Raw genomic sequence first — 27829 nt, 5'->3', positions numbered from 1 at the left:
CTTGTTTTCACTGGGAGGCAACAACATATCCAAGAAGTGAGCTTGAGACTGCTCAGGCCACAGATCACCATGACAACATCCTAGTGAGTTCCCCTAGGCCCAGCCAACAGATTATCACAATTGGAATTGTCTGGAAGGCAGCCTGATACAGAGAGCCATAACAGGACACAGTAAGTGTAATGTTGCCCTAGCAACACAGTAATGCACAGGTTATTAGTCATGCAGCGTTTGTGGAGTGCTTGGTGCTACGCGATCGCAGCGCTAGCAGCGCGGTAGAAAAAAATGGAGGACACACGTGTTTGCTGTTTAACATCAGCCCTCCGGCGGGCCGCAATGACTCCCCGCCCTCTCGGGTCGCGCCTTTTATTTCTTATGCACGCTGTCCCGAGGTCGGGCGCACCTGTGTCTGCAGCGCAGGGGTGTTTCTCTCACACCCCTGACAGGAGCCCCACATGCCGCCTCCTGTGACGCACGACTGCTGCATCATGGTGCGCGACATTACGTTCCTCCTCAAAATTAACAAAACTGTGACAACCTTATAACACTACACCTTTTGCACTAAGCCGAGTTCATATGGCTACACTTTTAAAAGTCAGGCATACATTACATGCTGTTGGAGTAGAGATGAGGGTGAGGGGTTGGCTCTCAGGTTGTAGTGGGTTTTCTTGCTCCGTCCAGTGGAAACTGGTTGTGACTTACTTCAGGAGCTGATGTCACTTCAGCTGGAGCAGGAAGTACCCGGGATGGCTCGTGGTCCTCGCCTGGCCCAGCCTTCTGGAGAAACAACATCTGAGAGGTCACAGTTGTGTTCAGCACCACCTTCTTCCTCTGGAGGCGGCATTGGACCGTGGAATTTCTTAACATGTGAGATGTTCCGGGACACCTCGTCCAGGCCCCGCCTCACTGTCACTTTGGTACCGGTGATACGAACGATGGTCCATGGAGCTTGTTCAAAAGGGAGCTGAAATTTGCTGCCTGGATTTCGACACTTCAGGAGTACAGCATCTCCTACTTGAAGTCTCAACGATTTAGCTTTGCAATGGTGACTGGTTCTGCGGTTTGACTTTTGACGTTGACAGAGAGAGCTCCCAGGGTCTACTGGGGTGGGAGTCCAATTTGGGTGATGTGAAATGGAGTTGTGTACCACTCGACCCATCAGCATATGTCCCGGGGCCTGACTTGTCATGGAATGAGGCGTTTGTCTATATTCCCGCAGGAAGGTATATATGGCCAACTCATATGGCTGTAGACTGACATAAGCAAACCTGATTACTTTATTCAGGGTATGCATAAATCTCTCGACTTCTCCGTTTGCCTGTGGCCAGCAGGGTGTGATACGATTGTGGTGGATTCTCCATGACTTCAGGTATTCTGCTATCCCTTGGTTCTGGAATGGATGCCCATTGTCAGTTCTCAACTCTTTGAGTAGCCCATGGGTGGCCATTATCGTCTCCAACTTGGGCACACTTCCTGAGCGGAAAGCGACAGAAGTATTTCCACTTCGGGATACCTGGAATAGTCATCAATGATTACCATGGTATGCCTTCTGTCAGGAAGGCTGCCAAAGTCAAGGCTAGCACACACCCAGAGTTGTTGCGGTCCTTCTTCAGTAGTCACTGGTTCTGGAGGGGAGGGTGTTCCGGTGACCTGGTACCATGGGCATGTTCAAACAAGATTCTGCACTTACTCGTCCATTAAGGGGAACCACACCTTTGCTCGCAGTCTATTCTTCGTTTTCACCATGCCCTGGTGACCGGCATGGGCTAGCTGTACCGCATGGGAGTGCAAACTGGCTTGGATGATCAGTTGAGGGCCTCTCATTAAGCATCTGCCGGAGTCAGCCACCAGCTCTCGTCGAACATGATAAAGGCTCTCCAGCATGCGCCGGGCTTCCGGAGTTTTCTGGGCCCAGTTGTCCTTGAACTTGTGCCACTAGTTGGTTTGCAAAGTTTTTAGAACGTGCTGCAGGCACTCATCTTGGGCTGTTATCTGTTCAAAAGATAGTGGAATAGGGCGAGAACGGTCCACAACATAGCGGATGTACTCTTCAGTCTCCTGGGCTTCATCTTCTTCCGCCAGAGTGGCTACTCTGGGATGGTGAGAGAGATAGTCTGCGGGATTACTTGATCCGGTGATATTCAACTTGACAGTCATATTCTTGCAACTGGAACAGCCACTTCTCTATGCGAGGGGGTGGGTTTGCCGAAGACCCCGAAACAGTGGCATCAGTGGTTTGTGGTCAGTAGTGACTAAAAAGGGCCGGCCATAAACATCGAGGTGGAAGTGCCGGCATCCCCAGTGTACATCTATGGCTTCTTTCTCAGTTTGAGAATACCGCTGGTCCGTACTCGTGAGCGATCTGCTCACGTACGCTACAGGGGCCCATTCTCCATCGACTGGCCGTTGCATCAACACTGCACCCAAAACTTTCAGCCCTGCATCAACTGCGAGTGTGGTTTCTTTCTGAGGATCGTAGTACAGTAGAATAGTGGCTGCTGAAAGGGCTGTTTTGGTGGCCTCAAACGCTTGCTGTTGTGGAGGACCCCATTGCCACAGAGTAGCGGTCCTGGTCAGATCTCGCAGGGGTTGTGTTAGCATCGTCAGGTCAGGGAAGAAACGCCTGCAGTAATTTACCATCCATAGAAAACTGCGGACCTCTGACACAGTGGTGGGTGCAGCAGCTTCTTTGATGGCTCTGATCTTCTCAGGGTCAGGGGCTATCCCTTCAACTGAAAAAGTGTATCCAAAGAAACTGATCTATTGTTAGAAACTCGCACTTGTCCCGGTGTAGAGTGAGTCCTGACTCCTGCAGGCGCATGGAGTACCCCCCGAAGTTGTCTGTTGTGTTCTGGGATGTACTTAGCATATATTAGTATGTTGTCACTAACGTTGATGGGTCCTGGTAATCCCCCAATTATTTTGTGAATTGTGTTCTGGAAAACTTCAGCAGCACTGGAGTTGCCAAAGTTTAGCCTGCAGTACCTTTGGAGCTCTTGGTGTGTCTAAAATGTTGTAATGTACCGCGACTCCTCAGCCAGTTTGATCTGATGGTATCCGGAGCGGAGGTCTACTTTCGAAAACCAACAAGCACTGTTCAGTTCTGATAGGAGGTCATCGATGGTGGGGGTCAGATGCCTCTTTCGTTTAATGGCCATGTTGGGTAATCTCATGTCCACACATATGCGAACCTCACCAGGCTGCTTCGTTTTCCTTGCCGCGACAATGGGAGACACCCATGGGGTGGGCCCTTCCACTCTCTCTATGATTCCTTCCTTCTCTAATTTGGCTAATTCCTTTTCAACTTGGGGTCTCAGATAGAAAGCAATTCTTCGGTGCCTCAGGGCCACTGGTCTCACTGTCGGGTCAATGTGAAGAGCCACTTCCTTGTCTCTCAGACATTCGATCCCTTCGAACACATCAGGGAATTCATCCAGTATGTTTGGCCGTGACTGTTTCGTGGTGCACTCCTAGGGCAAAAGTGACAATTTTGAGGGCTCCTGCTGTTTGGCACCCTAACAGCATCCCATGTCCTTCTCCGGAGACATAGATGGTTGAATTGCATACCTCCGACTCGTGTGTGATGGGTGCACGGAACTTCCCGTGGATGTGCAGGGGTTGGCTCTATCCATATGCGAAGACTTTCACTGTTGTCTTTTTCAGTTGAGGAGTAGGGCGTAAACTGTCATAGATCTCTTTGGACAGCAGGATAATGGAAGCTCCTGTGTCTACTGTTGCTAACACCTTCTGGGTGCCCACTTGCAGATGACATTGCGGGAGACGTGGGTGCTCCCCTAACGTTTTACCTACTGTGAAGATGGTATGGACCGTATGTTCCAGTTTGTCATCGTCCATGTCACTTTGTTGGTCCACTACAGTGTAGACTTGTGTTGGGGTGGCCCCCTTTTCCTTCAACCGGCAGACTTTGGCGAAGTGATTATATTTGCTGCAGGCCTCACACTTTTTTCCTTTAGCTGGGCAATCCGCCATGCGGTGAGGGGGACCCCTGCAGTATCCACATGACGTCTGTGGTGTTTCTGTCTTCATGGGCGTCTTCTTGGGCTTGTCTGATACAATGGCATTTATGGTTTCCGTCTAGATGGGTTTGTTGAGGACGGCTTCAATGTGGGAGGCTCTGGCCTTTGATAGCTCTTTGTTCCTCCCCATCGTTAGCATGTCAGCAAGGGGTTTTCCGGGATATTCTAGGATGCGTTCCCTTAGCTTGGTTGAGGCACACCCTTGAATGATCTGGCCTCTTATTTCCTCACCCTCCTCTGTGAAGCCACACGTGCTTGCTAGTTCTTTGAGCCTGGTGTGGAACACGTTGAGGGATTCACTCTCTTGCCGTCTGACCTGTCGAAAGATGAACCGCTCGTAGTCTCGGTTCACCATGGGCGCGAAGTACCCATTGAGCGAAGTTATCAGGGTCGTATGTGTCAGCTTCCTGGAGTGTCTTAGATATTCTATGCAGTTCTTTCCCTCCCAAATGCAGGAGCATGGTTCCTTTCCCTCGTCTTCAATCTTCATGGCGTCAAAGTACAGGGTAACTCTCTCTACCCAGTCTCTCCACTTGGAGGCCTGTGCTGATAGAGCCCCTTCAATGATGAATGGCTCTATGGGGAGAATATTTGTCTTGGTGTGTTGCTCTTGCCTTGCTTACTACCTTTGTGTCCTGATGCGTTGGTGCAGGTGTGTGTTGTGCCCGGCTTAGCCTTTATTGGTATCTTTCTTTTTTTTCTCTCCTTGCTAGGGTTAATGACCCACCTTTGTGCTTCTCACTCTAGCGACCGTTGTGTCTCCCCCTGCTTCTGATGCAGTCTGTAATGTGCAGTGCCACTTGTTGCCACCCACGTGGACCGATAAGCGGAGTAGCAGCAGGCCATCCCGCCCTCGTCGCCAATTTGTAATGTTGCCCTAGTAACACAGTGATGCACAGGTTATTCGGCATGCATCGTTTGTAGAGTGCTTGGTGCTGCTGATCGCAGCGCTAACAGCACAGTAGAAATAAACGGAGGCTACAGGTGTTTGCTGTTTAACATCAGCGCTCCGCGGGCCGCAGTGACCCCGCCCTCTTGGGTCGCGCCTTTTATTTCTTACGTGTGCTGACCTGAGGTCAGGCCCACCTGTGTCCGCAGCGCATGGGTGTTCCTCTTACACCCCTGACAGGAGCCCCACATGCTGCCTCCTGTGACGCACGACTGCTGCGTCATGGCGCGTGACATTACAGTAAGTGCAGTGCACGAGCAATTTTTATGACAGCAGAGCACCTCGGTAATCCACACATGGTAGAGGAGCTCTACAAATGCATGAATAATGCATTTTAATGTGATTATGCAGACACCAGCACTAACATGTGGTAGTCTAACCCCTGATGCAAGGTTCTAGCAGGGCTGCCGTCTGCCAAGTGGCCAGATTGCCTTATTTATCGCCACTGTTCTTGTATAAAGCATTTCTGCTCGAAATCAAACGGCTCTTTTTCTCCATAAACAAATAAAATAAATTAAAATATGCAAGCCAAAATTTTACAATAGGACAGTGAGAGATTTTGGCAGCCGTCCGCCTAAATCGGGTCTCTTCTTGACAGTGACTCGTATGTTAAAATGTATGGTAAGAAGTTGAACTTCATTAATTTGGTCACATTTATATCCGCTTGCCATCATTGACAGATAGTGGGCTTATTTCCGATTTTTTTTCAAAGGTTATTGGGCTTGTTTTTAATCCGACGCCACATTAAAGTAGAGGCTATACACACCTAACATGGCTACCGCTAAAACGCGGCCTCAGACTAGTGTGCACAGTTCACGTGACACAACTTGTCTAGCAGGCAGCGCTAGTGGGCAGCTATGCTGCTGCTTCAGTGTTCTGTTGGTCATCCTGTGAAGTTCGTAGCGAAGGAAGGAGTGTGAGCCGCTTCCTGTGACCACAGCCCCTCGCCGCCCACTGGGCCATCCAACACTTCTAGGGTATGCACTCGCAGTAGAGGAAAGGCGGGCTGGGAGGGTCCTAATAGGATCAGATTCCAAAGCCCCCTATAGGCTTCAAGTGCGCATGGGCGCTGCGCCTTAAACCAGAGCTTTAGGGGGTCATTGAGGCATGCGCTGTACTGTCCGCTGAAGCATCACCTGCTTCACTTGTCCACCCCGCAGTCTGTTGTAAGGGACTGCAGCTCGAGGTACCTTTGTCAGTGATGGGTGTGGACCGGATGGAAGAGCGGCACAAGGTCAGGATACCTCCGCAGTATTGCTGGGAGATTGCGGTCGTTATAGGCTGTGCATCTGTGCAGTGTAACTTGGTCTGTCATTTTGTTTACAGATATTAATAACTGTTAGAGGCCTGCCCTCCTGTTTTCTTAATTGTTTCTCGCCTCCTCTCTCTTAAAACACAGCCATTGTGTTTTCTCCGGGTGCTGCTAACTATATTAAATGTGATCTAATTTATGATCCTGGCACTATTATGTATCTTTCGCACCGCTCCCTTTCGGTACGACAGGTTCTAAGTGTTTATTTACGTTTTTAAGTCTGTGTTTTTACCTTTCTCACAATTTGTACACGTTTTGTTAATCCAATGGGGAATGTTTATTAGTTTTATTAAAAAGGGTATCCTAGAAGGTTAAATGCTCAGGGTACCTCTACCATCACGGTTGAGCTGGCATTCATGAAAAACTAGCGCAGCGCAGTTTGCGAAGCGCATGTTCTTTTTTTATTTGAAATGGAAAGTAGTGTAAGTAATCATATGCTGTGCCCATTAACTACTTCTTAGATGCACACCAGAATTGCGTTTTAAAGCGTTAACTATTAGGAAAATACGATGAAAACGAAGGTACGTACCGATCGAGACTGAATGGGTAATATAAGTTTAAACAAAAATTGGTCACGAATGTCTATTATATGCTTTCTCCTAGTAAACGCTGAGGTACTTCTGATCATCCATGCATTCCCTCATGCAGTTCTATCCTTCCCCGGAGTTTAGTTCTGTCTCCTGCTTTAGGAATATGCTCTCTTGAGGGAAAGCTCATCAGTTATTTTATTTTGGAATTTTATATGGCGCATACCACGCCGTTGTTGATGTCGACGCACTTTATATTCCCGCAGACATATATATGGTGTTACAGCTAAAAAGGCAAACGAATCGAGAGACAGTGAAGCATTCGGCTTCTTCATATTGCTTCTTAACCTCAAGAACATTTCAAAACTTATGGCAGGACAGAAAGAACATGTTAGTTTAACGATGCTTCGTGTTTCTGGCTAAAGGTGATGTGATGATTCAGACTGATTCTCTGTTCATAGTATGTTTTTTTAAGGCATTTTCATGCATTTCTTGAACACTATATGAGAGGTTGGTATGGGTACTGGGAGGAGGATATAGCCTCTTAGGGGTGCTTAATAGAAGTATGTGTTGTTCATGTTTTGTTTCATGAGTTTCTTCAACAATAACATAGACAATAATAACAATAACACTTCTTTGTTCCTAAAGTTTCTGTTCTTGTTTAAGTGTCTAAATTTCTGTGCCAGATACGTTGGAGATGTAAATCCTAATGTGGTTCATCCAGTTCTAAGAATGTATCTTTATTGCCAGGGCAAAGCTGCAGGTAGAGAAGGGAAACCGTATAGTGATCTTAAAACTGTAGCCTGCAGTCAGACATTTTTAAATTGGCGTTGTCTTGCTGATTACAGAGGTGAAAGAGTGGACAATGTAGTACTTTTGAGAAGTGTGTTTCACGCCTTGCAGTATTAATTTTATATGATTGATCGATTGTTAATTGCTGCATACCGTTAATGTGAGATCGTAGCCATCAGCATCTAAAACCCCAGACAGTTATTGTGTGTCGTGTTTTAGCTAAACCGTTAAGTCACAAGAGTGACCCAATAATCATTGTACACCATCTATATGCTTAGAAGGATTCAGTGCTCGGTTGAAGAACAAGGTTGTGGTTTGCTCATTCGGATACCACCCTAACTTGGGTTATACAGGACCTATATCTTTCCTTTGTTAGCTGGAGCCTCTTGCTTAGAGGGACAATTTTTGAGGTGGAACGAGTTGATAGTACTGCTTAAATATATTCTAAAGGCTGCTGCTTCACTAAAACTTTTTTTTTTTTTTTTTTTTTTTTTTTGCATACCATACCGTTGCCTTTCTGAGGAGAGGTTTTTGAAATGCGTGTTCCTCCCCAGCGACAACATGCATACATCACACAAGCAGCACGATAAGTACTTGTACTGGGTCTGAAGGAGAAAAAAAAAATCTCAACCGGCATGATTCGAGACTATTACAATATTCACTAGTTGAGCGAACATTTTTGCTCTCACCTCATCCCCAAAAAAGTGTGTCTTTTTAACGAATGAGTTTGTACAACTATTGAAACTAGCCCTGATCACAGTACCAAAATTGGTGCTCATCTACCAGTCTGGCCCTTTAGCTTCACCTTTTCTGTTTTTCTCCATTTGATCCATACTTCATTGCCGTATATGGTGGGTATATATTTTTAAATCTTAAAAGCTTTACATTTTAATCTGTCCTGTAGAATTTCAGTTCTCCTTTTCCAAATACAATATCTTCTTTTTGCCCTAACCATCCAGCCCAATCTCCTAAAGTTTTCGGTGAATGCTCCACCCTTTCTGCAGCTGTGTAACTCTGCAGACACTATAAGAAGCTCACATTTCCTCATTGGTTTTCACTCTGCATTTCCGTTTCTTCGTTTTGCTAATGTGTTGATTTCTTCATACCTCCTCTTCTTGCTTTGTACTTCAAAACGAGTTCTGCATTATAAATCAATAGTCTACTTGAAATGTCGGCATAGAGCCTGAAGATGTGGAGCCTTAAATTTGATCTCTTCTCTTACCAGTTGGGTCTAATTCGAGTAGCTTTCACAGGAAGTGTGAGAAATTGAGAATCTCACTCATTTGCGGTTTACTTGGGTTTCCTGAACTGAAAACGAAATGCTATTTGCAAGTCTCTAAATTTGCACCATTTCGCCATAGTATCTGTAGGCATTACAGTTTGCACTGTGCACTAAATTGCATTACCTGTTAAAACCCAGTCTGTTCTTGACCCACAAACCTAACATTACCTCATCACAGTCAACCTCTTTTACCATACAGGCTAAAGAGTCTGGTCACTTTCCCTCCTTCCACTACACCTATGTCGCCCTCTTCCATATTAAATGAAGGGGTTTTATCTCCCGGAGCACCTTCCAGTTGGACTTCTTAAAGTACCTTCTTTAAGCTGAAGATTCTGCTATCTCATTGTCCTTCAGTACCAGACAGGTGCACAAAGTGCATCATACACAGCCCAGGATTTGATCAGATGTTTTAATTGCAGTGTAGCACATTTAATAATCTTGTGATGTCTCCCTTCTAACCGAGATACTTTTCTGTTAATTATCCATTTTAAGGTTCTTATGTATGATGTAACCTTGTTGCGACATTTAAGTTTGTAATTCTCTGTAAATCAATGAACAGAAATACAAACCTGTCTTGTTTGTCTTTAGCTAAATTTTGTTGATCTCTCACTTTTTTTCCCATGATCAGATGCAGTTCATGCTGCTTTTTAGCCGCCAAGGCAAGCTGCGGCTCCAGAAATGGTATGTGCCCTTGTCTGACAAAGAGAAGAAAAAAATCACCCGGGAGCTGGTGCAGACCGTATTAGCCCGCAAGCCCAAAATGTGCAGTTTTTTGGAGTGGCGAGACTTAAAAATTGTGTATAAAAGGTAATTGGCTCTGCTTTTTAAATCCTGTATGAGACTGGCTTGGTTAAGGAGGAGAAAATCAAAGGAGTGCTTTATCTGCCACAAATCCTAGCGTAACAAAATTATAATTTCAAATGGATTAAAATGGAAAATTAAGACATGTATGTGAGGTATTGCTAGGCATTCAGCGTGACCAATGGGGCACATACTGTACGATTCCGCTACATCGTCCAAAATCTATGTGGGTTCTAGTGTTATTGTGTACATTTTTCTGCCTGGATGTCCTTTCTTCAAAGGATTGAATACCTGACTATACAGTTCAAGACATGTAGGGAAAAAAAAGGAGGCACCTTCTTTTCATTATCTTTATAGTAACACATCAAATTGTATTGTATTAATGAAGTCCCTGTACAAAGCTGTTCAGAATGTAATGTGGGGTCTGTTTCTGGATAACCAGTTTATTAAAGCCATCTCCCATAAGGGTGGGTCAGATTACAACTAACGAAATATTGAATTGAGTCGTTAGTGTTGCAAAACGGTTCTCATTTTGATGAAAATGTCAGCCCGGTAATTTCTGCTGCAGCTATGTATGATCTTGAAAGCTACCAGCCCAAATACATACACAGCTCCATTGGTTCCCGTCTTGCTTTAGAAGTACACATAAGATAAGTGGAACTAGGGTATATTTCTGTTTTGGCATAAAAAGCTGCCTTCTTTTTTGGGCAAGTCTATATGGTAATTTGCCTTACCACTCTCCAAGATACCTGGTGTATTCAGCCACAATACATATTTAAGACAAGGAAGTGCATTGGTGGTTACATCACCAGTCGGAGGTCACTTTCAAAGCAGAAAATTCCCTGCTTGGTTTAACAGAAAGGAAGCAGCCTTTACTCGGCGCAGATATGGTGTTGACACTTATCATCTGAAGGATCTTCACCCAGGCAAAGCTCACTAGCCATGGTCATGCTCACGCTCACAAGTAGATTTCTGTTTTTTCATTGAGATTGTTACATCAGGCTTTGATGCCCCTTTCTAAGCCCTTTCATTTACAATGGAGGTCTTAAAATCATGAGCTATTTAATGCATAGTTATCTGATTTATAACACTGATCAGCTGGTAGGAAAGCTTCACGGAAAAGGTAAGCCACGAGAGGCATGGGTTCATATTCCGTAAAGAGCCAGCTTTCATTTTCTTCGAAGGTGGACAATGTGAGTTCAAATTAGTTAGAAGCTAGTAATTGTTCTATCTAATTCTGCAAAGCTACTGGATCATAGTTGAAAGTACTCTAAAAAAAAAAAAAAAAAAAAATGAATATTTTGTAATCCCATTACTAGAAAATTCTAATTTGAGGTGATCGAGTCTTTAGTTTTTTTTTTTTTTTTTTTTTTTTTTTTTTTCCTGTGGCACCACAAAAACCTCCTGAATGCTGTTGGTTAAAACAGGATAAAAATGTGACAATGCAAAGGTTCATGTGAATATTAGTTCATGAAGTAGACCTCCCTGGCATATCCATATTGGTTGAGGTGGTTGTGTTTGGGAAGGATGCCTGAACTTCTGTTAGCCAAACTTGTGCAGTGGAGGGTGCAGATGAATCGTCATACGCTGTGGCTGGAGCCTGACAGTATCACCAGTACTTGGTCTGAAGGTTGCTTCTTTAAATAGATTAGTGTTTATCATCTTTTTCTGAAGGTATGTGTTTATTAGGGATCACAAAGATGGATTGTGTGTTGCAGAGAGTAGTGGCATGTTAGCATCTGCTGGTAGGCTATACCCCTTTACAGAACTTCTTGTGCTTTGTGCACAATGCTTACATTTGATCAGTGTGTCACTGAGAGTCAATTAAGTGTTGTTTAGTGAAGATCTGATGTGATCACGTTTTCCCCAGATTAAGAATAGATTTTGCTTTCTCTGCACTTCCATACAATTTATTTGGGAGGCAGCAGCCCGGACTTTCACCATTACTAGCAAATATGACTGCTCCAACCAGTGGTTCATATGAACTATCATAGACAGCTAGAAATCCATACCTTTGTCAACTATGTCGATGGAGTTTGGGGCAGGATGGTTTACTCTAATACTTGTTTTTTAGACTTGTTATGTGGCAGCATGGGCTGCTTCTGGCAAAATCGTGCATTGAAATGGGGGGGTTGTATTACAATTTGCAAATGTCCCCCTTATTCAGTGATGAAGTGCCCATGCGCTTGGTGATTTCCATCCCCCTTTTCCAGACAAAGATTGACGTGTGAATTGTCTAGATATATCCGAAAATCCAAATGATATTTATTGCTTGAGTAATTGAGTCCGAAATCGCATATAGACGTTGAATAGGGGTCTTTTAAAATATCAGGGGCTTGGTAAAATAGTCATAAAGCCCTTTTTAATAGTAGCAACCATTTATCCCCTGTGGTCCAACATTCGTGTTTTACGTTGGAAAAAATAAACCTGCTTTTATTCAAGCATTAAAGAAATTTGCAAGTAAGTTGATACAGTGCAATTTAAAGGTGTAGTTCAAAGTCTGAAGAGTAGAATATTAAATTTAACGCTTTCCACACCTTCCTGAAGTCGAAACCACTCAAAGAAAAATAGGGAAAATTAGTAAACAAAGGTATCCTTTCCGGTTTGATTATACCAAGAGTTTGCGACTTGAATCATAACTAAAACTATTAAGTTCTTGAATGCTGTTGTGAGAACCTCTGTTTTACATGTGTGTTCAGTTCTCCCTGACACCTGTGGTGTTCCTTATATTCAAGACTCCGCACCACGTTCCTTGTTATAAATATAATGTTTTGAAAATCATCCTGGTAATGATAAGACCCTTGGCTTAGAATAGATGGTTCCTGAGAAGCTGTTCGTTGCCACAAAATCCTTGTTGGCACTCCAGTATTGCAGTTGACTTAGTACATTGTGTTTTCAGACAGTGGTTGAGGCTTTTTTTCTTTTTTCTTTTTTAAAAGAGCATTGGTGTTTTGAAGTTATGGTACTGCTGAATCCGAACGGCCCACCCAGCCATAAAGACATCCTCACTTTTCTTGATACATGGTCCAGGTCTGGAGTAAGAGTATTCATTCTGTGTGCTGTGCACTCTCCAGCTCAGCCCTTGTTTGTATTTCAGTAATCTGCTCTTTGTTCATGGACATTTATTTGTTGATTGGCTACTATCTGTTTGCTGCAAGGGAATGGAAGGAGCCTTTTGAGATCGCCTTTTAACTGGTCTTTATTTCCAGATTTCTAGCAGATGACGCAGGCTCGTTTACATTCCCATCCTCCACTCTACCCAGCATGAAATATTGAGCAGCACAACATTTTTGACTCGTACTGGTGTGAAGCAGGTGTCTCTAAACTCCTGTGTTTATGAATTGTCACTTCACTCTGTCAGGATGAACGATGAATGTCAAGAACGTTGCCTACTCCCCACTGCTGTATTGTGAGCTGAGGATTACACTGGACGTAAAAAAATAATATGCAGAATTACATTTGTAGTTTACCGGCGCACTTGCATCCGAAGGCTACCGTGATAGAACGCTAGAACTAAATAAAATTGCATTGTGAAACAGTTGTGTCTGCGTGCTGGGTTAGTTTCGTGATCCTACGCAGAAATTAATGCCTTCTCAGTTGGATTACCTCACATGCCTTTAATTGCACAGTGAGCCTTATTTTTATGTTTCGACATGCCCGAAATGCTTCCTGCCTTCTGTTACAATTGATGTTTACTCATTTTTTTTTTCTTCCCTCTGGCCTTTATCCAATGCACCTTAATCGTCATTCTTTTACTACGTTGATGCGACATCCTGTGTTTAAGACTTTGAAGGCAAAATGTGTAAACACTATTTGACACACTTAATATACTGCACAGCAGTTTACTTGGTTAAATGCAACAGCTACACAGGGTGGTTCGAATTGATTAATAGCTATAAATAACGTTTGATGCATCGATTTTAAATACACTATCGCTGACAGTACAGGTATAAATCATGCACTGACACAACATAGATGCAAATTAGGACTTACTTTTATTGCCACGTATAACTTGCTGTGATCGGCATGGTAATAACACATTTAAACCAGTGCTTAATTTGTAAATAAAAACGTGCTGGTGCCCAAAGCGCTCCCCTGAAACTCGCAGCTGCTAAATGTGCGAGCACAGAATACTAAAGCAGCGTAATCCTGACGCCATCTCGGGCCTCTTTAATCCATTTACACCCACTTCCTGCCCCTTCGGCTTTCTGCCTTTGTGACACTTTTTCGTTTTTCTCTTCCTCCGTTTTTTCCACATGTGTCTTTTGCTCGCAGTAAATGCTTGAGGCAGAAAAACAAGTGTCGGCCCTCAATAATAAGTGTCGGTGATCCGCACCGGAAACAACAAGCACAAATTATGCACTGATTTAAATTGTCAGAGAATTGTTTTGGATGCTGCTGACTGTCTCTATTTTAGTTAGGTTCTTTTTGCCAGTTTCGGCATCAATCATTGCTGTTTTCAAGTTGCTTAAAGCAAGTTAAGACTGATAGGAATGTGACCAATTGTGTAATGTACAGACATGCTTTTTTGAAATCGCTGTGGGATTCTAGATCTGGGAAAACTGTATTTGTTCCAGTCGCGATCTTGTAAAATCTGTTTAATGCGTAATTTGCAATTCCAGAAAAGAAAAACAAATGAAATCTTTGCTGCTCTTAATGGATACATAAATACAATAAGGTTGAATCAAAACTAAAATAGTCAAAAACCTAACATATAGCGGGACAGTGTTTCATGAATTAATTTTGTGTGCCATGGCTGGTACATTAACTAAATTCGATCTTTCATGTTGTTGTTCATTTTTGTGTGTACTTTTTGCAGGTATGCAAGCCTCTACTTCTGCTGTGCAATCGAAGATCAGGATAACGAGTTGATTACACTAGAAATAATTCATCGTTATGTGGAACTTTTAGACAAATACTTTGGCAGCGTAAGTGCATTAAGTAATTTCACATGTTTCTGCAGCAGTTGTGTATATTGATACATACGCAACATTATACTACAAGTAGCAGTGTCTACTTGGAACTGTTTTCTGTTTTTTTTTGGCTTCGCCATTCATCTGCAACAGTTGTCAGAATTACAAACTAGGTTATGTAAGGCTGTGTAGGTGTATCCATGACCCACTGCCCTGAAATGCTTGTGGCTGTGTTTCAGTTGTATGGAAACGCATGCAACATCCTGAATTTCGGCTTGTCTTATGCCCAAGAACTGAACTTCCGTTCCATCAGTGATTCACATCCGAGTTCACTTTTACATTCATGATGATGTTGATTAGGGCAGTAAAGAATGCACTTTTAAATTAAATTGAAATAAAACTGGCGCTTGTCCCTTTAATGGAGGACCAAGCTATATTCTGTGGCCTAAATCAGAGCAAGAAAATATTGGTGTCCTAGCTGAGTATGAGCAATAATGGCAAAAGATGTAAGTTGCAGCTGCATGCAAAGGAGTAAGATGACGATTAAAAGCTCGGGGGGGGGGGGCGGAGCACACACACTCGAGTAAAATACGCAACACCTTTAGTTATTTGTGGGATTTTAGGTGTATTACTAGGCGCTTCCTTGATAATGGAAAGGAGTTGTATAGGCTGAGGGTAAAGCCCGCGTTAGATGGTAATGGTTGTTAGAAAGCAAAGGCCTTTAGAGTAGAAGTATTGCTGAATGCTAGAAAGTACCTCAAAACATGACTGTTTTCTCCGAGAGCCAGATGTCCTTTTCTCCCCTTGGCCATTCTGCCTAGCTATCCTTCAAGAATAGGCGCTGATTACCACTCGTCCTATTGCCGACCCTGTGAGATTAAAGTGTATAAAGAATACAATTTGAGTTTATCTATCTTTTCATACGGCCAGATCGTGGGTTGAGACATATCTTGTGCACTGGCTCATGTATGTGGACCAACATGTTCTTCAATAAATAGGCTTCTGAGGGAAGCGGGAGGATGGGACTGTAGCATCTTGGATTGCATTTCTTTCTGCTGTTACCACACAAACGCTGAAATTCCAATGTATTTAGTTTTATGAAGCAGGATAATATATTTCTGTACACATTTATAAACTGTCAATCATTATTTTTTCTCTTTTCTTGGCACCTACCTTTTGTACCCATATTCTCTTTCTTTTCCTCTTCTGTCTTCATTTTCGTGTGTGTCTGTGTGTACATGTGTCCGTCGTCTTACCTTCCTCTCCAAACGCATATTAATTCCCCCAGTTGGGTATTTGCTGCCTCGCCATTCTTATGTCGTACGCCCCAATAGCCGATAGGTACAATTTTTAAATTTGTCGTTTGCTCAATCCGAACATTCATTGAGATTGAGTTTTATCTTTGCTCCCTTTCGCTCATCACCTACCAGCCCATATGTCGATGGCAAGCACAGACAGTCAGGGATGGAGGGCTAGTCGATACTTTGTCATCCCTTTTCTCCCGTCCAAGTATCAGTCTGACTGCTGTCACTGACACAACAGCCGCAAATTTCGCAGATTGGAAGGTGGTCAGACTCAATTGGCTGGAAGAGGCGTTAGGGTTCGACTGCAACAGAAAAGTGATACAAAGGTCCAGTGATTGTGTGGACTGGAAAACGTTTGTGTTCGCAATTACTAAACAATGTAAAGAAAATAAGTTCACCTGTTACTTTTGAACAAAACTGAATTAAAACATGACTAAAAGCAGATGGATGGGAAATGCGTTCAGTGATGTAGTCTGGAACGATTTCAACATGAGAAAATTCTAGTCAGGATAGATTATGGGACACTGACCTCATCATTTGTGTTTTTCAGGTTTGTGAGCTTGACATCATCTTTAACTTTGAGAAGGCCTATTTCATTTTGGATGAGTTTCTGCTTGGAGGGGAAGTTCAGGAGACCTCCAAGAAAAATGTTCTCAAAGCTATTGAGCAGGCAGACCTCTTACAGGAGGTAAGAACGGGACTTCTTCGACCCAAGCACACAAGCATGCAGTGCTCCGGTCAAAGACAGCTCTGCCATCTCCTCTTGTCTCCTGCTAACTAGTGATAGATGTTGCTTTTTTGCATGTCTAGCATGTCTTGGATTTGTCTCGTTCTGTTTTATTTGTGATGTGTGCTCTAAAATGGAATTACAATTATTTCGTAATTGTTGTATTTAATGTGTTTGTCTTTGCTGGCTTGCTTTATGGTGTCATCATTCTTTTGAAACCTTGTTTCCTGTTTTAACAATTTTGCTGTAGCTTTGTACGCTCTTTTTTGCCTAATGCAGATCACTGTTTCAGTTTCTTCCCTTTCTGTTTTCCATGTTTTGCCTTTTCACCACTTGTTGAATTGTTGACTGTATTCAGTTTTACTTTTTATTTGTCATAAATCTGATGCTATGTGCTTCTTTACTGTTTCATTGCTGAAATCCAGAAGCTAGACTCTCTTCTTTGAGGCTTTTTCCAGGTATAGTTAACTAACACTAACCCTTCTTACACTCTGTATCTAGTTGTGTAGGTAATATACCAAATTAGATTACATTTGCAAGCACTAGTGTTTTGTGTAGTTCATAGAAACTATTTGATTACATTTAAAAAACGAAAACTATGAAACCTATTCTTACTTGTTTCAGTATGACAATGTAGTAGCCCAATCTGCTACCTTTTTATATATTGATCCATTTGTTGCCGGACTGAGCATATTCTTTTTTCCCCTCAATAATTTACTGTGAGATTGTCCAAACCTGGATTCTTATCAGGCCAGTTAAAAACATCCTCATAGGCTTCCAATGAAAAGATGCATTTTATATAGGGCAGGTATACTAACATACAAGGGACTTTAAAAAATGGTTAATTGTGGTGCATCTACTAACCTTAAATCACGAGTGTGGAATTCCTAATGCGCAATACCTAGGACATCATGTTTGGGTTCAAGGGCAACAGATTTCCATGTTTACTTTGCCTTTTGGACAAGTAGGCCCAGCCCACTGAAGCACAAACCGTTTGGCTGTCAGTTTGCAGTACATATCTGTAAAAGGATTATCTGCCACTTGAGCAAGATGTGTATTTTTACGTTTATGGTTCAAATTTGTACACATGATAAATACAAAACCTTTTCTGTTGGGGCTAGCACTGTAGGAAAATGCAGTGAGCTCCGCTTGCGTCACTGACAGCTGTTCCAGTACAAACACATTTAGAAAATGTAGCAGTTTGAGGCTATTTATAATGACCCCTGATTGCAGGCAGTAGCCTAATAGCAAGATGATTTTATTTTTTTTTGCTTTCAAAACAAAAGTACACGAAAATCCAACCTTAAATAAGTGTTTTGATACATTCTTGTGCAACGTTAGATACCGTTTCCCTGAGACATCTTTTATTTAAAATGTTTGATGCAAGCCAATATGTTAAAAATGAGGGCTAATTAATACTATGTCCTTATGGTCAACGAGGTAATAAGTTAAGGCTCCTTTCATAAAACCACAAAATTGCACTTGCCGATATTTCCTTTAATTCATGCAGACTTAAAAAATGTGCAAAAGTTTACTGAAAACAATACGAGCAAACTTTCATGGTTTCCTTTTTCACATGAGCAAATGCATTTACATTGTCACAGGTTTGAATCCCCAGTGGTCCACATAGCCTTTCTTCCTTCCAAGATCAATAACAGGAGTATTGTTGAGTTGGTTAACTATAAATATCTGTTATTTGGGTGCCAAGAGACCCTACCGTGCACATGCTTTTTAGGAGTACACATGTTGTGGTATTTTTGCTGATGTGCAAATATATGCTGAGTAAATTGCAGATACATATATATATATTTTTTTTTTAAACATCCCCTTTTTTCCCAACCTCATAAAAAATTCTACTCCTGTCCTTGTCTAGTCTAATGTGGGAGGAAATGGGAGAGGAGTTGGTGAACACCGTTCAACGTGCATTTCACTAACATCAACCAAATTTATGAACTGCATCATTTGCCCGGACATTTGTCCCTTTGCGTTGTAATGGAATGTATGTTCTCTTGTAAACAGTGTTGATAATGCAGGGTGAGTGCAACGTGGCTGATTGGCACAGGCAGCAGGGTTGAAACTCGTGTTCACACTGTTACTGTGGCTTATGGTGATGGGGTTGAGATGTACTGCCTATAGAATATTTAAAACATAGAAGCCTGATTGGTGCCTGCAGCTGAGTTGATAAAGCAGGAAGCAGCATACCTCAGCAATTGGGTACCCTCTATAAGAAAGATCTATCACCACCTGACCAGTACATGGCTGCATATATAGCTACAGGCAATCTGATTCCGGAACATGAAATGCAAACATTTTCAACTAATTAAAACAGTGCTAGCCAAACAACTGAAAAGCAAATATATATAGAAATGATAGCGATCACACGTTCATATTAAAACGTACTCCGTGATGCAGCTTTGTTAATCCACTCTAGCCTAAAATGCTTCATAAGTGGAAAAATGTCCTTTTGTATAAGGATTCGGTTGTACTCCAGACTGCTACTTTATAAAAATTATTGACATATTATTTTTCTTTTAAGAGGTCTAGTACATGATGGCAAACTGGGAGTTTTCTCCCCCTGCATGCTTTGATTTCTTTCTCCGCTTCTATATCTTAGTGCATTTAATATTTTTCTCCCTGTTCTAGTCATTGATCCTCATCTCCTACCCCATATTGATTATGAATTTAAGTGTCCAGTGTTGCGTCTGTTTCGACCTGCATATTTGACGTTCTGTTGTGTAAGACCACACTCCACCCTTATAATTTATTTTGATGCAACCAGGTGAGGTCCTATAAAACAGATGTGTTGCACGTTCAGAGTTTTTTTGTATTTTTATTAGATTGCAGAGTATTGAATCCAACTTTTTATCTCAATCGTTTAATTTATTAAACATTTTACTGGAAAACACCAACATTTTAAAATACTCTCTAAGTGCTTGACATTTATTTAAATTTGTGTAGAATTGGCTGAAAGAATAATCATTGAGCTAAATGTGCCTCCTTATGGCTTAAACTACATATTTAAATTGTAGTTTTTACTATATAACCCATGTTCTGATTAGTAATCTGTTACAGTGCTTCTTTGTAATCTGTTTTCCTTACCCCCTTCCTTGATAAAGAAACATTCTCACTCTTCATTGAAGAAGTCAGACTTTTTACATTCACATCACTGTCATTTTTATTAAGGGTGTTGACCTTAATAACGTTAATGGGCAAGGCAAGCAGCATTGCACTTTTGGATATGGCGAGTGGAATCGGTTATTTTATGACAACATGGAATTCGCTTTGCGCACATGTTGTTTCAAAGCCATCTCGACTTTGGATGGAGAATCCCAGAACTCTGCAGGTTACTATGATATTTCCTGTCTCTTGACAACATAGGACTTTGCTTTTTTGCCTTCAGTAGAAATACCTTTTCTAGAATCTCTTGGCCATGTTCCATTGTAGTGTTAAAATTTTCCATATCAAACATCTATTCTTTTAACCTTTCTAATTTTGGGCAGCCATTTGACCAGCGTTAGATATCCCTCGCCACTCCTTTCCCCTCTGACATTTCCTTAGTGTTTATGTTTGCAACCCCATGGTGATCCTTTTTATTTTTTTATGAAGCATATATACCTTCTCATTAAGTATGTAGACCGTGCTTACCTTTCCATTTTTGTCGGGTCCAATCAAAGGTGGTTACTTATCTTGGACAAGAACAGGCCTGCTTGCACCCTCCCATCTAAAGATATTAAAGGCAAGTGTACTAAAATATTTAAGACCAAGACTTCCTAAACAAAATTAGAATAGATGGCTCACCTTGAAGGCACTGAGGTCTGGACTTCATTCTCAGATTATCGTCTTTGAGAAAGAGAAGAAGGAAGGATTAATAGTCGTATATCCTTCAGTAGATCTTTGTATTTTCTCTCAGACTTTGACTCAATTTCACCGGAAAAGGAAGCAGCTACTTTGCCAGCAGTGCATGTAACCAAACTTTACTAAAAGCTCTCCACTGCTACCCAAGGTGAGTTACCTTATGGGGCAGGGAAAATGTAGCTAGTGGGTCTGTGATTCTCCAGTGTGAAACCCCTGCCAAGACTCGAGAAGCTGCTTCTGCTGCTTACAGATCTGCACTGGCTTTGTGTGGCATAAGGAACTACTTTGCCACATCGTGAAATTCGTAACATTAAGTTAATGGAACAGCGTAACCATCTGCCGAATACCCTAGCTCTGCATCGATTACAAGAGTGCTCGCTGCAGCTAGCTAAAGTTGCCTATTGCTAGATGCTAAGAAGGCAGCTTGTTTTTCAGAAAAGTCCTGAGTGTCTGCACTGTCAGTGAAGATTATCACCTCCCAGACTATGGTCTCATCTGATACAAAGCAGTCTTTTTGTCATCTTGCTGTCACCTCTTAACCTAGTTTGTAGTTACATTTGCGTCTTCACGTTATCTTCAATACCTATAGCTTTTATCTTCAAACATGGAGTGATCACTAAACTCTGAGGAGCTGTTTGATCCACCTTGTTTCATCCTGGTATGTCTGCTTAATGGTTTGGACTGGAGTCTTGGAACTCCATCCTCTTCGTTGTCAATAGATACTTTACAATTTATAACACTTCCTAAAGCATACACTGTTTTAGAAAAATGTTTTAACCCAAGTTAAAAATCCTCTTGTTCAGTCATTGTATTACATAGGTATTAAACATTTAGCAGGAAATGGGGCCCTTACATAACATCTACCCCTGGTTCCAGTTTAATCCTTGAACTTTGTATATCCACTGATCGTCACTCATAATGTTTGTATCATTAATGGTCAAAGTTGTTCACCTTTCCCTCGTCATACTCATGGTGACAAGTTGGCTACTTAACCTATGGCTCCGTTGTGATGTTAATAAGAAATTAATGTTTGGAAATTAATCAAATTTGAAAAGTTATAGGCACTCATTGGTTAATAAGTATTTAACCCAATAATCAATCCACTCCAAAGAAACACGATGGAAAAATAAAAGGAAAGGTGGAAGAGAAAAAAAGCACTCCTCATTTTTAACATTTTATCTAGCAAAAATGATTATTGGATAGAAGTGACAAAAGATTTTTATTTAATATTGGCTCTATGCTTCACAATTAAATGTTCAAATTCAGAAGCCCATGATGCTTCCACCTTCCATCTATGCAATTTTGGCGGTTTTATCTTTCCAGCATCTAGCATTTCCTAACCTTGTTATTTCTGCTGAGAAACCGTTGTGTCTCTGGGACTTCTTATTCTTAATCATCCAATTATCCTCAAAGTGTTACTACATGATGTTATCTCCATTTAGGATTGTAGCGACGCCTCACAAAAAGGCAAAGACTGTTCATCACAATCCTTCAAAAACGTGCATGGTCTACATTAATTGAGCAACATCTGGGGCAGAAGAAAATATTTTGTGGTTCTAGTTTACATATTTTTTTGGTGTATTATTATACAAGATGACAATTTAAATTTGGTAATGGTGACCGTAATTTCAGCCATTGCCGAGCCAACAATCCAAAAATTGTGCTTAACGTTTGGCATCAAAATGGAAGGTCGAGGAAGTAAACGTTTTATTTCAGTCGTTAGAACAGGTTTTACATAAAACTAAGTAGTGACTGTGTGTACTCTGCATAAAGGATGTAGAGGGGAAGCAAATATTATTTGATTTAAGAATGATTATGGTTTTATGTCTGCCATTACCAAAGTCCTTTTGGCATTACTAGAATTATACACATGGTATAATTATGAGCTTTCAGCCAGCTCTCTTCATCTATTTGTGTGTTTAGTGGCCTTTAGGTTTTTCTTCCACCAACTCTGCCATTCAGCATATGGTAGTGGTTCAGCCCACTTTAGCCCCCATCTAAATGCACTGAGTGATGTCATTTTGCCTTTTTTTGTATGGAAGGCCTCCACACACAACGTAGTTTTCCTCATTATCAGGGACTGCAATGGCAATGTGTGCTATTTGGAACCCAAAATATTTTTTTGTATTGCAGCTCCCCAACTAATAAAGTTTTGCAAAAAATATGAAAGTGCGCACTGGCAAAGCCAAAAAGGCTGGCAGCCAGTGTGAGACCTATTGGCTTTGTTAAGGCATGTTCAATGGTTTGTATTGTAGCTGTTATTTTATTATGTTATTGTTGTGTTAACTGATCAAACGTTTTAGCTGAATAGGTTTATTTTTCAACAGATACGATTTAAAAGAAGATAATCCCTTAAGGTAGAGTTCAGTGGGATCTTAATAAATGGAGCATCCCACACTGCTATGTATCTTGTAAATCAGGAATTTTGAACGCTTGTTGTATATGCCACCACACATTAGTAGCAACATAGAGGTTGTTTTTAAATAAAAAAAATTTAATAAGTCCGTAGGCTGTTATATTTTGTGAGCTAGCCTGTGTTGAAGTCGTAGAGTATATTGCAACAGATAAATAGAGACAGTTAGTGTTATTGCATTGATGAGGAGCGATAATAGATTGAATAGCATGAAGCCTAGGAGCCTAGTAGTATATTTGGAAATCTAGATGCTGCAAGCCAGCGTATTTTACTTTTATCTCTGAGCATACACTGAGAAATTGTTGGAACTTTACTATTCCCAAATAAAGCTATTGATCTAGGCTACACATTTGTCAAGATTTGTCATAGGTGGGAAGGTAGTGAAAAATATATTTGTCATGTTTATTGGTAATTGGACTCCCTAATTATATTGGTCAATTCTGGTTTTGCTTCAGCAGCTGTTTCATCTCCTTTCTATTTCGGGTGGTAGTTCAGAGAGAAACGGTCTTCTAAATTCTTTGGGATGCTAATGCATAAGTATCTCACTTTTTGTGCTTTAATAGCTGCCAGTGTATAGCGATTTGCAGTATTCCATGAGAGAATCTATATTTTATTGATATTTTGTAGCCAGAGAATGAGTTGAAGTTGTGTTCTCCATCATAAGTACTGATACTTCTTTAGAGTCTTGCCCTAACATCACAAGATCACTTCCATATAGTTTGATTTCATGATCAGTAGCATTTATTTTATAGTCCCTATTTAATACTGAGGATCAGTTTGTTACCTCTTCTTCCTAAGGTTACAAAAACGGCTATTCAGTGCATCTTGTCAAGACATGGGTCTAACACACACATGAAAACATTTTCAGCATACCATAAGCAGTATCTCAGAAGTTTCCTCTAGCAGCATCTTCTAAACATATGTACGAAGCCTGTTGGAGTCAGCAGCTATTCTGTTCACAAAGTTATTGTGCTAATAGTCTCTGCGTTCGTGTTATTTTTCAACACCGTTGTATTGTCCTATGGGGATTGTTGTATTGCGGGCTCAGATCAAAAATGAAAATATATTTCACATGCTTTTCTACTCGGAGCTGTAGTGTGGTGTTCTTTGCCTTCTACATGATTGGTAGCATCAGTAGCCTGCTCCCTGGCTCTCTTGATTTTTATTTTGACAAGCAAGTATATTTCCACTTTTTTGATTCAGCTCTTAATTTTGTCTGTCGCAGTAATATCCTTAGCAGAGAGTTTCCTAAGACCACTACTTAAAGTTGGCTTGTGTGTGTTTTATTTTTTTTGGGGGGGGGGGCAACTTTGCAAGATGACTTGCTAAAACCTTTGAATTACTCCCATTCTGTAGCGATATTTATTTGAGGGTTAATAATTATTATTTTTCTCCTCCTTGATTGAAAAGTGATTTGTAGACCTTCTGCAAAGCCTTAAGTGAGTACTAAACTAAATCTGTGTGAGCAGAGCCTACATTTTGAGAAAGTAAGTCTTGTGTCTTTTTGTTTTATGTATGTCTCAAGTTCTGAATCTTGAAGAGCATGATCAAATGACCAACGAGATAATCTTCTAGATCTCTAATCTACTAAATCAAATGTTAGCATAGTAGGGCAAACATTTAGGTGCCCTTGCTTTTATTAAAAAAATAAGATGTCAGTTCTTAAAGTAAAAAAAAAAAAAATGGTCAATTCTGGAGAAGGACTGGTTTTCATAAGAGTTAAATGTATACCCAGATATAGTAGGATGCCTACAGATATGCCTTTAAATATAAAGGTACAGCTGCCCTTTTTGTTGGCCCTCTAATGCGTCGAAAGTTGTGTTCCATTCTCTCTTGATTTCAAAGGATTTTTATATTAAAATGAGCTCTGGCTCCAGTTGTGGATAAGTAAATGATCACCAGTTTTTGGGCGTATACACTTGCTACATGAAGTAAGAGGCATATTAATCTTTAATTGTGCTATATTTGTCCCCTTTAATTTCTTGAATGCAATCTTGACCACTCTCAAAGTAAATATAACAGTGCCCCGGATTTTGAGCCCTAGGTTAGATTCTGACATTTTCTTGACCCATGAAAATTGCTGTTTATCATTTTGGAATATTGGATTGTTTCTTGTTTTCTTTTGCTATGCAGTTGATCCTCGGGTTTGATGAAACAGCACTTTTTATTTTCTATTTAAAAACTGAGTTTTTTGTTTTTTAACATTGCTAGCTAGCTTTTTGAGCTAATATCTATTTTCTTAATGAGGACATTACCTTGTCTCTGCGTTTTTCATAGTTTTGCACGCCCCATGCACCATCTAGTAGCTAAATTACTCACCTCCCCTTACATTTAAACCCAACTTCGTCCTTCCCAGTTGGGAAAAGATTTCTTTCTGCTTTTTTCCTGTTTAGTCTGTGCTGTGCTCACTTAATATGCTCTGGCTGTAAGTATTGTTTAGGAGTGGGGAGTGTAGGTAGGTGGCTTTCTTCTAGCATGCTTACCCCCATTATTTGCCTGTTTGTCAGTGTGCTGTTACTGTCGTACTGGGATTATCTTGTTCCTTTTTGTGTATTTACTTTGAAAGGATGTCACAAGGCTACTTCGCAGTAAATCTCATTTCACCATCAAAACTTCTCAGTATATTTTTGTTTTTCAAGAACTTTCTCAAGATATAACTTCCTCTTTTGGGGTCTTACTGGAGACTTTGCCTTGTGTGTCTCTCTATTTTGTTTCTTGCCATGGGGTCCGAATACAGGCTTCAGATATAGCACTGTTTTTTACAATACGTAATCCAGACTTTAACATCTGCCAATGTGAAATGTAAGCCGCCTCTTCTTTTTTTTTTTTTTTTTTTTTTTTTTGTGCACATGCACCCATTACTACGGATAAGTGAACATTTTATAGAGGAGCTTTACCATACTTGCTTTTAATTTCATCTTTGCCAAATTGCATTCTTATCACTGCTTTGAATCCTTGATCTAGTGCACGTTCTTAAAAACCAGAAGCGTGTTTTATTTCCTGAGACCACGCAAAACAATCATTTGCAATGCAATGGGACTCTCATTTGCTCGATTTGGAACTATTCGCGTTGTAAACTCCTAACCTGACTTTTGTTGCCACATAAACTGACAATGAAAAATAAAAGTTTCACACAAGCGAGCCCACGGCCCCCATGAAGCGTGAAGGAGACACAGAAAATGAAACCAAAGTTCACTTGCAGTCAAACGTATTGGCAAAAGTGCAATTATCCATGTCACTGGCAAAAGTGCAATTATCCATGTAACGGGGTCGATGTCATGCAAAGCGATTGACTACTGCCCAGTAAGATTGCGCTACCTATGAAATAAAAAGTAGTCCAGAAACCATACGGAAAACATGGAGCCTCATATGTTTTCAGTAGTTTACTGGTGCGCTCGAGGAGGGCTAAACAACGGAAAAGGCATGATGTATGCATGCTTTTCATTCATGAAATCAGGCGAATTTAAAAAGACAAGCCCACAAACCAACTAAACTGGTGGGCGTGGTTAAAACCCCACAGAGATTACAACCAGGTCAGAGCGCTTGTGCACTTGACCCTTTAAAAAAAAAAAAAAAAAAAAAAAGTTGCCATTTTGGACAAAAGCGGTCTGGCGACCAGACGGGCCACTACATCTAGTATAAAGTTTACTTGCCATTTTATTTGATTGCCCTTTTCTTTCAACATGTCTTTGCATGGTACCACTATGACAATAGTCGACAATGTAGCATAAACTGTAAAGGAAAAAAATAACACTAGAAAAGCAGTAGAGTCTTAAACCAAAGAAATAGATTGGTTAAATAGAAATGTGGGTAGAGCAAAGGATTTCTGTAGTTTTCCAGAGCTTCTAAAGGCTTTAATGTCATAATAGACTAGGATGTGTTCTTCTCCCTTTGACCTTGAATTTTAAAGGTAGGAATATTTTCAGGAGGTGATTCCACCTATGCTGTAGCCGATGTAAGAGAAGGAAACTGCTCAGTCGCTCTCAATGCAGCTTTATCAACAGTCTGCATACCAGACCCCTTTCAGGAATGTGAAAACAGCAACCCAATGAGCACTAGGTACAATGGACTTTGCACTCGTTCAGCAGTGTCTGAAGAAGCCCCATTAAATAAATTGATGTTTCATGCCCCCCTTAAGCTACATCCTGCTCTACTGCACTACACAAGTGACATCCAAAATATCAAATTCCAAGTTGTATGTTCGGAAGATATCGTCCTGCCAAAAAGGAACAGGCTGAGAAAAATAACTATTCAACAAAAGTGGTAATGCTGCTGTTGCTGTTCATAGATTGTTTGTTTGCTTGTAGAACATTCAGTTTATGTGATCAGTCTTTTCCATCTGTCATCTTACCCGATAAATGTTTTCTGTTAAGTACGCAGCTCATGCATTTTGCTTATCTTGCTTGAGACTTCTGAAGGAGGCTTGAGACCACTAATAGACTTCAGTCGGAGCAATCAGATGATACTGTCTGTCTCTTTGTTGCATCCTTTTTTATGCACAAGTGTTGACCCGGCTCTGAGGATTATTCTGTGGATGTTTGTCTCCATGCAGATATTTGAGTCCACTCAGGACCTCCTTCAGCACACATGTTGTATTCACAAAAGAAATTGCAGCTGTCTTTGAGGTAGTGGATTATAACGTTTTGACCAGACGTGCAGGACTTGTTTACAATGATAAATAACATAGCCATGGTGGTTTTCAGAAATTATAAAGGAACTGGTCTGAATCTCCCATCTATCTGGGTGGAACATCTCTGCAAGGGGATTATCATTACTCAGAATCAACCTGTCATCAGACACTTTGCCAGAAAAAGGAAGAAAACTAGAGTGCACACTGTTAGAATGACCTTTGTCAAGTGAAAGTTAAACAAAGGGGTATTAGAAAACACAATTAGCTGTGAGGAGGGTTTTTTTTGTCTT

The 27829-nt window shown here is 41.1% G+C and overlaps 1 protein-coding gene across 8 annotated transcripts in view; it reads left to right on the top strand.

The window, feature by feature from the left end:
* The first annotated feature begins 5103 nt into the window (after nt 1-5103).
* The window catches only part of AP1S2 (adaptor related protein complex 1 subunit sigma 2), a 140751-nt gene continuing 118025 nt past the window's right edge, over nt 5104-27829 (top strand). For 4 of the 8 annotated variants that reach the window (XR_011194927.1, XR_011194928.1, XM_069205027.1 and 1 more), the window contains exons 1-4: nt 5104-5223; nt 9525-9703; nt 14517-14625; nt 16465-16602. Coding sequence is in view for 6 of the 8 variants with exons in the window: in XM_069205027.1 (XP_069061128.1) it covers nt 5173-5223; nt 9525-9703; nt 14517-14625; nt 16465-16602 (477 nt within the window). In the remaining 2 variants the exon portion in view is untranslated. The other 4 variants (XM_069205032.1, XM_069205031.1, XM_069205030.1 and 1 more) reach the window with 4 other exon arrangements.

Source organism: Pleurodeles waltl, chromosome 8 (genome assembly GCF_031143425.1).
Source record: "Pleurodeles waltl isolate 20211129_DDA chromosome 8, aPleWal1.hap1.20221129, whole genome shotgun sequence".
NCBI lineage: Eukaryota > Metazoa > Chordata > Amphibia > Caudata > Salamandridae > Pleurodeles > Pleurodeles waltl.
The sequence above is the reverse complement of the archived record's forward strand: the minus strand, read 5'-3'. Positions and strand labels throughout refer to the sequence as shown.